Source organism: Acomys russatus, chromosome 5 (genome assembly GCF_903995435.1).
Source record: "Acomys russatus chromosome 5, mAcoRus1.1, whole genome shotgun sequence".
Lineage (NCBI taxonomy): Eukaryota > Metazoa > Chordata > Mammalia > Rodentia > Muridae > Acomys > Acomys russatus.
Window position 1 is genome coordinate 18,034,419 of NC_067141.1, and position 12,675 is coordinate 18,047,093.

Below are 12,675 nucleotides of genomic sequence, written 5' to 3' on the forward strand. Positions count from 1 at the left end.
GGAAGGTCCCGAGCTACAACAGCCAGGGGGGCCAAGACCAACACTAACACAGAGCAGGAAGGCTTCACCACCCTGACCCAGCGCCACGAGTCGCGAGCCTCTAGGACTCCAAGCTCTCCCGATCTTATGGTGTGCGCACAGGGCCGGAGGGCGTGGCCTAGTGTAACCAGGGGTGGGGCCCCGACCACAGGGGGCGTGGCTTCCCGTGCGCAGCCTCCTCGCCTGTCCGTCCCGCCCTATCGAGCCGCCGGCGCTCCACTGCTAGTGTCTGGCGGCTGCAGCATGGCGGCGGGGGCGGCCGAGGCTGCTGAGGCAGCCGCGGTAGTGGAGGAGGTCATCTCGGCCCAGCAGTTTGAAGAGCACCTGCGCCTCAAAGCCAAGTACGCCGGGCGGAGAGAGGGTCGGGGGTCGGGGGTCGGGGGTGGGGAGCAGAGAGCGGCGGGCCAGGGCCTAGGGACCCCGAGGGCGGCCGCTCAGCGCGGCACGCCCAGAGCTGAGCTCGCGGCCCAACGGCGAGCCTGCTTGGGCCGCTGTGGGATTCTCTCCGGGTAGGACAGGGAAACGCAGCGCGGCGGCCCGGGTGTGCAATGGGCCTGTCCCCGGAGACCCGCATGTGGCACCTCCTGCGGGAAGCCGTGCCTGGTGACCGGCCTGCAGGCCCAGCTGGGGTCTGGGGCTTTTCCTGAATCGCCAGCTGGCCTAGGGTGGGTCTGCAGCGGCCGAGTGCACGTGCGAGGTCTCGCCTTTGGACAAGACGCCCCAGGGTCAGCCCCGGGTATGCGTAGGGGGAAAAAAAAAAAACCCAACCACCTCGAAGAAGGCGTGCACGTGGCTCCTTGTGATGCTGCCCAGCCTCGGGCTGCAGAGAAACTAGGGGTTCTAGGGTCGATTGCCTGGGGTCCCCCAACCTTTTCTGCCAGTAGCCCTGGGACAAGATTCGTCACTCGTCACCAGCTTCTTCCTGCGTGAGTGGGCTGGTGTCCCCAGGGCTGTGGTGGTTCCGTCTAAAGTGCTGCCGTGGTTGGCGTACCGGAAGCTCTCTCCACTAATGTGGGGCCTTGGCATCTTCACAGAGCGGAGTGGGCAGGTGGGAGAGTGGTGATTGGCTGACATCTGCGTGGAAGAGAATTTAAATATAAAATAGCTCCTTCGGAGGCTGGCGGTGTAACTAGTGCTCAGTACACACGAAGCCCTTAGTTCAAGCTTTAATGCCCCAAACAAAAACAAAACAAAACAAAACTTCCCAGTTCTTTTGCGGTTCAGGTTTACTTGGTACTGTTCACACCCCCCTCCTCTACCCCCCAAGGAAAAGGAAAAGGGAGAATGCCATTTATTTACTGGTAGAAGCTGGGTTCTGACTGATCCAGCCAGGTATCTACTGTCTTCGGGCAGAGGCGTTGTGGAGGACACCGGGGATGGCCTCAGGGGATGAGGAGGGCTTGTGTGGACTTGTCCTGCAGAGTTTCAACTGAAATCACCTGAGAGGATTCTTTGTGTGTGTGTGTGTTTCACGTGCTTGGCTTGCTTTTCTGTTTCATGTTTTCAGTAGGCCTCAGTGGGTAAAAGTTAACATGCCATTTGTTCTGCAAGTTCAAGGTCAGCTTGGTCTTCATAGTTTCAGGCTAGCCAGAGGTATATAGGGAGACTCTATTCCAACAAACAAAGCAGGAAACAAACATTCATTCTTCCCCCAGGGGCAGGGGAGCCCAAAACAAGAACAGCAATAAAACCCAGACCCATTTGCATGTATTCTTGTCACTGGTGTATGCCTGAGATGACTCAGGAGACAGTGTTCCCTTCTCTGGTGAGTGACTGGTCTGAATGGGCACCGTGGGCAGTGTTGTGTGACACTTAGGGAGGGAGTTGTTTTGTGTGGTGGATACGGAAGCCATTAAGAATACTAAATAGCACTTGTGGGTTTAGTCATTTCCATGACAATGCTTTTCAGTCTAGCTGAAATCTACTTAAAAAAATAATTTTATGTGTACTTTTGTTTTGCCTGCCTGTGTCTGTGCACCATGTGCTTGCAATTCCCTCAGAGGCCAGAGGAGGGCATTAGCTCCCCTGGCACTAGAGTTACAGTTGTTGTGAGCCCCTGTGTAGGTGCTAGGAATGGAACCCAGGTCTTCTGGAAGAGCAGTTAGTGCTGTTAATCATCAAGACATCTCTCCAGGCCAGAAATTTACTTTTTATATTAAGGTCATCTAATCTGATGTCTATGTAAGTTAGTGAAAGCTCAGCTCCGGCTTATGTAGTCGGGGTGGGAGATGGGTACTGGTACCAGAGTTTTGGCCCATTCATAAACCACTTGAGTCCAGAATATGACAGTTCTTAGTAAGTGGTACTATAATTTGCAGATGAATGATGGGAGTAGTGGAACTCTATAATAGAACACAAATGGTTTTGCGCTCTTAATTGTTTTATTGATGGAGAACTGAGGGCATTTTTATTTATTTATTTATTTATTTTGGTTTTTCAAGACAAGGTTTCTCTGTGTAGCCTTGGCTGTCCTGGACCTGCTTTGTAGACCAGGCTGGCCTCGAACTCACAGCGATCCACCTGCCTCTGCCTCCCGAGTGCTGGGATTATAGAACTGAGGGTTATTATGTCTGCTAAAATATTCAGATATTTTGGGATGTGATGCAGCTCAGCCAGCAGTGGGGTGCATGAGCAAGGCTCTAGGTTTGAACACCAGTGCAGGGTGTAAGGGAGTCATGTTAGTGAGATTTTTCAACTTGATCTTTCTATAAGTGCCCGCCAACACTGCATTGGGCTTACTGGCCCCACTGTCATAAGGGAGAGATTGGTTACATACAACACACAAGAGGGTGACCACATCTCTGCATTATATCTGCTTATAATTGGCATCCCATGCTTAAATACAAAATAAGAGCTAGTTATGTAAGTATAAGGCAATCTTGGGCAATAGAAATAAATAGCTATTCACGTTAAACTTATGCAGTGATGTTACCAAAACACATTTTTGTTTGATCTTTCTGACATTCCAGGATGTTGAAAGAATTCAAAGCCATGTTGATGCCAATGGAACAAAAGTCGTCTCTGTGTTCATGCTTTCTTCTTCACCCTCCTCTTTTTGATGCCAGGACTCCTATAATGGGGGCTGTCCTGGAACTCGGGAGGAAGCCGGGGATGACTTTGAGCCCTGATCCTTCAGCCTCCACTCTTTGAGTGCTGTGGTTGGTAGGCAGACATCATTGCATACAGATTTGCTCCTTTGTTTTTCACACTTGTGCTCATACTGGTAACAAAGCCTAGTCACTTCTCTTAAACTGTTTGTTGTTGTTTTTTTTAAACTTTGCTGGGATTGAGCCCAGGGCCTCAAACATCCCAGATTCTGCCACTGAGCTACATCTTTATCCACCTATTCTAGTTTTTAAAAGCAATCCAATATTGTCAGCATTTACTTAAGTCAATAAAAATTCTTTGCAAATTTGATTTTTAACATATTAAATATTTTTTAAATTTTAAATTTTTTGTTTTGTTTTGTTTTTTGAGACAGGGTTTCTCTGTATAACAGCCCTAGCTGCCTATTCTGGACTCACTTTTGTAGACCAGGCTGGCCTTGAACTTACAGCGATCTATCTGCCTCTGCCTCCCAAGTACTAGGATTAAAGGTGTATGCCACCATGCCCGGCTGAAATTTTAAATCTTTTAAAAGTACTTTGTTTTAGTCATTTAGAAGCTATTAGATAATTGTTCGTTTTTTTCTTTTTGGTTATTTTCTGTAGTAGTAGGAAGATACCTGCCTTCCTAATCTTTGTATTTTTAATTCTTAGAATAAATACCTCAAAACTGTAGTATTGTTCATGTGCAGCAGTACTGCACTACGGCTGTCTTGGAAACAGGCTCTTCAAGTCCCAGAGCTTCTCTAACCACGCTGACCTGTCAGTATGGCTCTCCTTCTTCTTGGACTTCATGTATATGTATTTGCATAGTTCTTTCCCTGTCTTTGGCCCTCCTTCCCTCCTGTGGTGGTTAATAGTGATTTTCACTTTGGCAGGAGCTACAGTCACCAGGAGACCTGTCCATGGGCATTTCTGAGATGGGTCTCGATATGATTAACTAAGATGGGAAGACCCACCCTGAATGTCCAGGGCACCCTTCACCTGCCTCTGCTTCCCAAGTGCTGGGATTAAAGGTGTGCGCTACCATGTCTGCTAAGTGGTTTTGTGGTTTGTTTTTGTTTTCTCTTTTCAGAATAAGCCCTTTAAGTTGCTTTGTCAGGTGTTTGCCACTGCCACACACCTGGACCACTTGCAGGTGTGCCTCCCCATTTCCTTGTGAGGATTTTATCTGTGCTGTGATTGCTCCCACTGCCCATCAAGAGCACCTTAGTTCTGTGAAGCCAAGTCAGAATTTACCTCAAGGGGGCCCTGCTACAACTTTCCTCTCTGTTTGAGAGGAATGAATGAATGAATGAAGTGATGCCAGTTTCACAGCCTTCGAGATCGTATCTTTTCAAGCAGTTTACCTCAGGTCATTCTGTAGCAGATGCTCACGACAATGCTTGTTGTCAGTTTCTGTCACATTCTCTAAACAAATGAATGAAACTGTATTTGTTTGTAGGCTGTCATGCTCAGGGAAGAGTGCAGGTGTGTGCAGTAGTTCAGTGCTTCCAGTTCTAGACATGTTCTCACGATAAACAACAGCTACTTGATTTGATCATGTCAGAATGAAAATTGCATAGTAGTACTAAACAAGTCTTTCCTCCTGTGCTACCGCTACCCTCATCACTGTAAACTGTCTTGGGTTTTATGGTAGTCTTTAATCTAGCGTCTTTGCCTTGGCTGTTTTCCAGACTTGTCTATGTGGTTGTGTGCATCTCTAGAGAAATTTTTGTTGTTGTTGTTGTTTGTTTGTTTTTTGTTTTGGAGGGCAGGGTTTCGTCCTGGAACTCATAGAGATCTGCCTACATTTGCCTTCCAAGTACTGGGCTTAAGGCATGTGTCACCACTGCCCAGCACTCTCCGCACCCCTCCTGCTCCAGCCTTAATAGTTGACTTGTGTTTCATTATTGGAGCATTTGGGTGTATTACATGTCAGACTACCCAGGTGTTCCTCGATAAAGTCTTGTTGACTTGCTTTTCTGCTTGCCACAGTTAGTCCTTGGGAACCTCTCTTTGATGCTTTCCCTGGTTGGGAGGTGTGGCCACAACCTGCACATGCTTAAAAGGGCGGATTTCCGTGTTCTATAGTCTAGAACTCAGTTCATGGGCTCCAGACAGCTGTAAGGAGGACTGAAAAGACAGGTCTAGCTGAATGTCTAAGGGAGAGCTAACATTGCTTGATACAGCAGTTGCTATCAGCTTAGGCTCAAGTGCTCACTTCAAAGATCTGCCTGATACAAGTGTCTGGTGCAAATTGTAACTCATTTATGGAATGTACAATGTCCTTTTTTACCTAGGTAGAGCCTCCTATTTGCCTTTTGCATCCTCTTAGATGGCTTTCTCATCACCTTTTCTAACTAGTTAGTCCTTGTCTTCTGTGTCCCCCTCATGTCCCCCCCTCACATTTTTGAGGTGGCCTGACTGGCCCACGATGGCCTTGAACTTACTGTGTATTCAATCTGGCTTTGAACTCCTGCTCATTCTTGTGCCTCAGACTCTGGAAGCTTCACACTGGGCTTCCATTTCCGTTTCAGTATATGACCTCACTTTATACTTGAGCAAAACCAGGACTTTAGGTACCTTCTTTCTAAGCCCTCCGCAGCCCTGCTTCTTACATCACTTAAATTGTTCTTAATTCCTTGGCTTTGGACTGGAAGACACTGTTCTTGTTGCTTTGGCTCCTTTCCTAACTCCTTGGAAACCTTGCACTTACAGCTGCCTCAGATTTTCAGCTCTCCGTCTGCACTGGCATTGTCCCTGCACCATACAAGCATCTAGGGATTGCTCCTTGCACCAAAGTCAAGCTGGGCCCCATGCTGTTGGATTCCTCTGTTCACTCCAGATCCCTTGATGTGGATTTCTGCAGTGGCCAGAGACAACTGAGCACCAGTCTCCTTTGTCCCCTCTGTGGTATGGTTGACTCTGTATTTCTTGATTTCCAGGTCTGTAGAGAACCGAGGTTCTCTATGTGCCTGAGCCCTGGCACTAATACTCCAGTAGACTTCCTTTCCTTCCAGTACGACAGTGGCCATCAGTGTCTAAGCTAGAACTTGTAGTCAACTTCAGATTGTGGTCTGTCACCTTTTCCTGCTGCTTCTGCTATAATCTTTCTCATACTCTTGTGTGTGTTATGAGAGCTTTTGTTATGAGTAGGATCCCACTTCTCATCTGTTTTTTAAAAGATTTATTTTAATTTATGTGACTCCACTGTCAGTTCCTATGGAGATGCTCAGAGGGCCCACTGGCAGCATAACTGTAAAGGGCGTCTATGAACCGTGATCGCAGCCCTGCTTTCTTTTTGTTTGCCTTTACTGTGAAGACTTTTTTGCTCTCCTGTGGTCACAGTTGTATTCCTTTGTCACAAAGATATGTGAGATTAATAGTAATAATGTGTCTACAACCATTTCTCAGCAGTAGCTTGCTTCTAAGAAATTCAGTCTCCACTTTCATCATGGGTCTGAAAATATAATTGACATATTTGTTAGTTGAGATGAATGGGCATTTAGAACCATTTATTGGAGCTTAATCTTGATTTAAGAAATCCTATTAACTTGAATATTCATCCAAAAGAGTCTGAAGACTGGCATTGATCCTGCCCGGTACAACTGAATTCTTAGCTTCCTAGATAGGAGAATTTGATCTATGTCAATATTTGCTTCCAGGATTACTATAATACAAATGTGTTTGTTGATTTACAGGTCACTCCTTGTGGTCCATTTCTGGGCACCATGGGCTCCACAGTGTGTACAGATGAATGATGTCATGGCAGAGTTAGCTAAAGAACACCCTCATGTTTCATTTGTGAAGGTACTATAAATTTTCAGTCTTATATCTTCTATTAATTTCTGACTAGATTTTATAATGTAAAGGAAGAAACTGTGAAATTCCAGATACTTGAATTTTGTGTTGAATTGTTACATTTGTAGCAAGTTATTTTGACAGATCTTTTAATGTTGCATTTCTGACATATAAAAATCACAACAAAACATGCAAAGGACAGAGATGTTTGACAGCAGAAGCCGACCAGAGAATTCACTGGATAATTTTGGCAAGATAGTAACTAATTAAGACTTCATTGAAAAGGTAGCCATGTTGGAGAAAATGATTCTAGAAACTCTATGTATTAAACAGGTTGCTGAGGTTGGTTGATATTGCTGCCCCTCCCTATAACCAGCACCCCGCACCCTTCCTATAGTTTCTGTTGCCTTTTGAGAGATTGAGCTCTAAGAGGAAGTTGATGGCTGTGCGTGGAGATTAGCAGATTTGCTTTTACACATGTAGTCTTAGTACTCAGGAAGTAATACTGGTTTAGACTTAAAAACCAGTGAAATACATATTGAGAATAATGAATTACTGGGAAAGGAGGGATCTTCTATATTCACAAGTCTTAATTCTTAGAGTGTATTTATTTACTTTGAGACTGGGTCTCACAGCACAGGCTGCCCTCAAGATCTCAGTTTTCTTGGCTCCCTCCTGCTGGGATCAGTGGCTTGTGCCTCTGAGCTTCAATGCTGAATCCTTAGGATTTAAAGCCAAAACCAAAACCTTATTTATAAAACCACAAATTGTGAGTTCAAAATACATGTTGACAAACACACCCGTATATGAGGTAAGAAACCATATGAAGTTGCTGGGTGTCTATAGGTCAGATTTCTGACGTCTAATTTTTTAATTCCTTTTCTTTCTTTCTTTCTTTCTTTTCTTTTCTTTCTTTCTTTTTTTTTTGTTTTTTGTTTTTTTGAGACAGGATTTTTCTGTGTAGCCTTGGCTGTACTGGACTGACATTGTAGACCAGGCTGGCCTCGAACTCACAGGGATCCACCTGCCTCTGCCTCCCGAGTGCTAGGATTAAGGGCGTGTGCCATCACCGCCCCTTTAATTCCTTTTTGAGGTAGGTGATTCCATTTTTTGACAGCATTTGTATAGATAGCATTTTTTTTGTGTGTGTGCTTTGAGTAGGTGTTGTATTCTGATGGCTCAGAATGCCAAGCAGGATAGCAAAGTGGACATTGAGAAGGCTTACTCCATGTTTTCCCTACCAACCCTTTGTCCTTCCCCATAAGTAACCATTTGTATTAAATTTGTATGAATTCTCTCAGTGTTTCCTTATGCAGATAGAGCAAATATGAATATAATAGCTAGCTTTTTAAAATTTAAGGACTTATTTAAAATTCAGATGAAATGCATAATGTAACCTTAGAAGGTAACCCTAAAATGTCCACTATAAATAATAGACGGGGACATTAAAACTGCATGTCTGGTCAGTGATAAAAGATAATGACTACAAGTGAAATGAATGATTAAACGCTTCAATCATAGAATTAGTCGGGATGATGGTAATTGGCCCATGTCTGCTTTCATACGTATAATGTTACTGGTTTAGGTAACACGCTGTTCTCAGCTGCCATCTGAATGATTTATTTAAAGCGACTATAGAATTGCTTCTCACATTGGTACCAGACTTGGCAGTGAGATTTTAAGTTGTTCAAGTGCTTAAGTGTCGCAGTGAGCCAAGAGTTGGAGGTGTGTGGTGCTGCTGGATTTTCAGGGGTATCTGAACCTGACTGCATCTGCTGTTTCAGGGGATGACAGCATTGTTTATGTTAATTTAAGACTTGAGGAAATTGCTGAAGTAAGGCTAATATTCTCCCCCATCAGTGTCTTTTTGATCTTTTCTTTTTGACTTGGGAGTCTCGCTGTGTTGCCCAGGCTGGTCTCAAACTCTTGGACTCAAGCCAGCCTTCTGCATCAGCCTCCTGTAGCATGTCCTACTACACCTCCTTTACTTTTATTTGCTTTTTAAAAAAGATGTATTCGTTTGCTTTTTTTTTTTTTTAATGGTTTCTAGGATTTAGGTATGTGCTACCACCGTCTGGCATTTTTGCCCTGTGAAACAAAGTGATTGTTCCATTCTTCGGTGATAGACTCACAATGTCATTTAAATAAGCGATCTTAAAAAAAAAAAAAATCTATGTTTTTGGTTGGCATGCAAAGTAAATTATTTCTCTTTCTCATGCAAAGTAAATTACATCTCTTCTTCCTCCTCCTCCTTTTCCTCCTCTTCTTCCTCTTCCTCCTTATTCTTATTATTTTGATGCAGAGCCTTACGTATCCTAGGCTGGCTTGGAGTTTACTATGTAGTCGTGGATGACTTTGAGATTTTGATCCTCTGCCTTCATCTCATGAGTGATGAGATTGTAGTGGGCGCTATCATGCCCTGCTTATATGGTGCTGGGGATCAAACCAGGGCTTCCTGCATGCTAGGCCAGCACGCTACCAACTGAGCTACATCCTCAGCCTAGCAGGTAGTCTTGAATAGGCTGTTTTAAATAGGTTGTAACTACCAAGAACTTAATTTTTTAATTAATAAGATACCAGCTTAGACAAACAAGTTACACATTTCTGGTAAGAGTTGTGAAGCTTGTTCCCTTCAGGACGGAAAGCTGAGAGGCAAGGCTTTCACGTTCTCGGCTGAGGTCCTTGCTCCCTGACTTGTGATGGCACTGTAAGCTGCACTGGTGATACACTCTCTGATGAGCAAGCTCCTTCTCTGCCTTAACTGCTGCCATATCCAGTGTGTCCTGAAACTTGGGTCCTTCTATAGGCTCTCACATCTCTAAGAACTTTGAGGAAACACTTCTCTTTTTTTTAAAGATTTAATTATTATGTATACAGTGCTCTGCCTGCATGTACACTTGCAAGCCAGAAGAAGGTATTAGATCATATTATATATGGTAGTGAGCCACCACATGGTTGCTGGAAATTGAACTCAAGACCTCTGGAAGAGCAGCCAGTACTCTAAACCTCTGAGCCCTGAGGAAACACTTCTATTGCTTAATGCCTGACAAAAAGATTCAAACTTACTCAGAATACAGTGAAATAACTAATTACAATATTAGGCACCCTTTCTTTTCAAAATACACAGTCAGATCTCTACCTAAAATGGAAATCCGCTTTATTGATCTGTGGATGTGGATGGGTGGGTGGAAGGATGAATTCCTGATCTTCTGCATCAGCCTTCTGGGTGCTGAATAGGCTTGGGATGCCGTGTGAACACATGCTTGTCCATTTGGTAGAATCTTCCAGAATATGATGCTTGGAAGGGAAAGAAAGTAGGAAGGAGAAAGAAGGTTCAAGGCTTTGCCTGTGATGAAAAGGTTGGGAAAAAATCATGCCCAGTTTGTAGGAAATCTTTCCTCCCCTTCTGCATTTCTCATTTGCCATGTGCCATAGTTTCTTTCCTATTGCTGTGATAAAATACTCTGACAAAAGCAACTTACGGGGGAAAGGTTTATTAGCTTGTAATTCCAGGGCCATCATAGTAGGGACTGTTGGCTGGAGAAGCTTGAAGCAGTTGCTCACATTACATTCATATGCAAAATAGAACAGGAATGATGCATGCTAATGTTTGCCTCACTGATCCACTTACACAGCCCAGGATCCCTGGCCTAGGGCTTGATGCCACCCACATTGTGCAGGTCTTTCCATCTGAATGTAATCAAGGTAATATAGGATAGACCCCTCTCAGTCAAGCCCAGAGGCTGATCTCACAGTGGTTCAAACTTTTGTCAAGTTGAGAGTTAACACTAGCCATTACTAACAGTGTAAACTCCCTCAAAGATTAGAGTCAGCTGTTTAGGGAGAGTGTTATGATGTTGCTCTCCTCAGTATTATCTCATTGTATTTTATTGCAGCTGTTCTCACCTTGTGGGTAGAAACCCCTTTGGGAGTTGAACAACCCTTTCACAGGGGTCGCCTAAGATCATCAGAAAACAGACATTTATATTATGACTCATAACACTAGCAAAATTACAATTATGAAGTAGCAGTGAAAGTAATTTTATGGTTGGGGTCACTACAACATGAGGAACTGTGTTAAAGTGTCACAGTGTTAGGAAGATTGGGAACCACTGACAGTGGCTGCTGCTGCACTTACAAAGTTACATTGCTGTGCTCTGCACCCCTGTGCCATCCCTTGTAGTGTGGGGACTGTACTCAGGACCTCATATTTATGTTAGGCTCTACTACTAAGTTACATTGAGGCCTATTGTAGGACCTTCATGACTTGAGAGATGGCTCAGCTGTTAAGAGCACTGGATACTCTTGCCAGCCAAGACTACATAGGGAACTCCTAACTCATACTCCCCAAAAGAATGAGGACTCTTCCCCCCCCCCCCCCCAGTATTCTCACCTCTCATCCCTTCTCACAGGCACATCTTGGGAAGGTTCTGAAGAGCTGCTCAGGGTAGGGCACAAGTGGCTCCCACAGGAGGCATTGTGAAGATGCAGGGTGGGCAAATGCAGTCCCTAAAGTGCAGTCTTTCTTCTGACTGTAGTGGTGGAAAGCCTCATGTGGCATAATGACATAAGCACTGATTTTACACTTCCAAGCTGCATCTCTGTATCCGAACATAAGTGTGGGACATGGAGCTACAGATAAGTAAGGGGCTTTGATAAAGGAATCTGCTCACCTCACTCAGAGGCTCTTCAAACTGGAGAAGCAGGGGTGGTGCTGTGTAGTCTGCCAGATGCCTGTTTCCAAGGTGCTGATAGTGGAAAGCTTGAGCTCCTGGGGCAGGAGCACAAAGACTCATAACTTAGGGTCCTTGTATGGATGGGGGAGGGAAGTGCCCCAGCCTAAGTGGAGAGCGTGAACACAGCTTTCCTTTGTTGTTTTTGTTTGTGAGGCCTTACCCTGTTGGGTGGTACTCTCAGGGTTTGAGGAGAAACAGTTTGCCTCTTGCTGGGCAGAACACGCTTATAGGCATGTCCACAAATGATGGTTTATTGGCTATCAGGTTTATTCATCTAGTTTATACAAGGGCTCACGGTATGGAGCTGCCTGTTTATGAATGCTAGCTTTGAACTCTTGTATATGCAGGTCATTTAAAAACATTTCCTATTTTCATTACTAAGGCCATTATACTGTCCTGGAGCCATAGCTTCAAATAATGCTGAGTGCTGCAGAGCTTCTTCTCTGTGGTGTTAGAGGTCATACCAGCATGCTAGACAGTCCTGGCAGCGTCTGCTCCAGCTCTACCTACACAGGTGTTAGGACACCGGACAGTTCTGATGCGTTGGAGAACTATTGTGGCTGTAGTGGCAATCCTGTCCCCTTTTCTGTGTGTGTGTCTGTCCCCATTGCCTCTGAGGCAGAGCTATTCTTCTGGAGGTTGGTTTTGAGGGGGAAGCCACTTTCGGTGCTCCATAGGCAGGAGTGGCAGCAGAGATCTGGATAGCACAGGGGACCTGTGGTAGGAGTTCTGGTCGGAGGACATGTGTCCTCTTAAGTATTGCTCAGGTGCCCCGGAGGTAGGGTCTCTTTGTGAGCAGTGTTCAGAAAAGAGTGAACTGCTGAATGACACGTGGACACCATTGGTCTGAGTACGGAACTGTGCCTAAGAAAGAAAAAACAGCACACACTTTTTTTATTATTAATTTTTAAAAACATATACATCTATATTATTACACCTACACAGCGTACAGCAAAAGAGCCACAGGACATTCAGGAATTACATTCATGTTACATTCATAGCATTTTGGCTGT

General features: G+C 44.7%; 1 protein-coding gene across 4 annotated transcripts in view; it reads left to right on the top strand.

Annotated features, from left to right (window-relative positions):
• The first annotated feature begins 212 nt into the window (after positions 1 to 212).
• Glrx3 (glutaredoxin 3) overlaps positions 213 to 12,675 on the top strand; it is a 29,952-nt gene continuing 17,489 nt past the window's right edge. For 2 of the 4 annotated variants that reach the window (XM_051145518.1, XM_051145519.1), the window contains exon 1: positions 6,827 to 6,935. Coding sequence is in view for 2 of the 4 variants with exons in the window: in XM_051145516.1 (XP_051001473.1) it covers positions 283 to 380; positions 6,827 to 6,935 (207 nt within the window). In the remaining 2 variants the exon portion in view is untranslated. Of the gene's footprint in view, positions 381 to 5,892; positions 6,039 to 6,826; positions 6,936 to 12,675 lie in introns of those variants that run through there. The other 2 variants (XM_051145516.1, XM_051145517.1) reach the window with 2 other exon arrangements.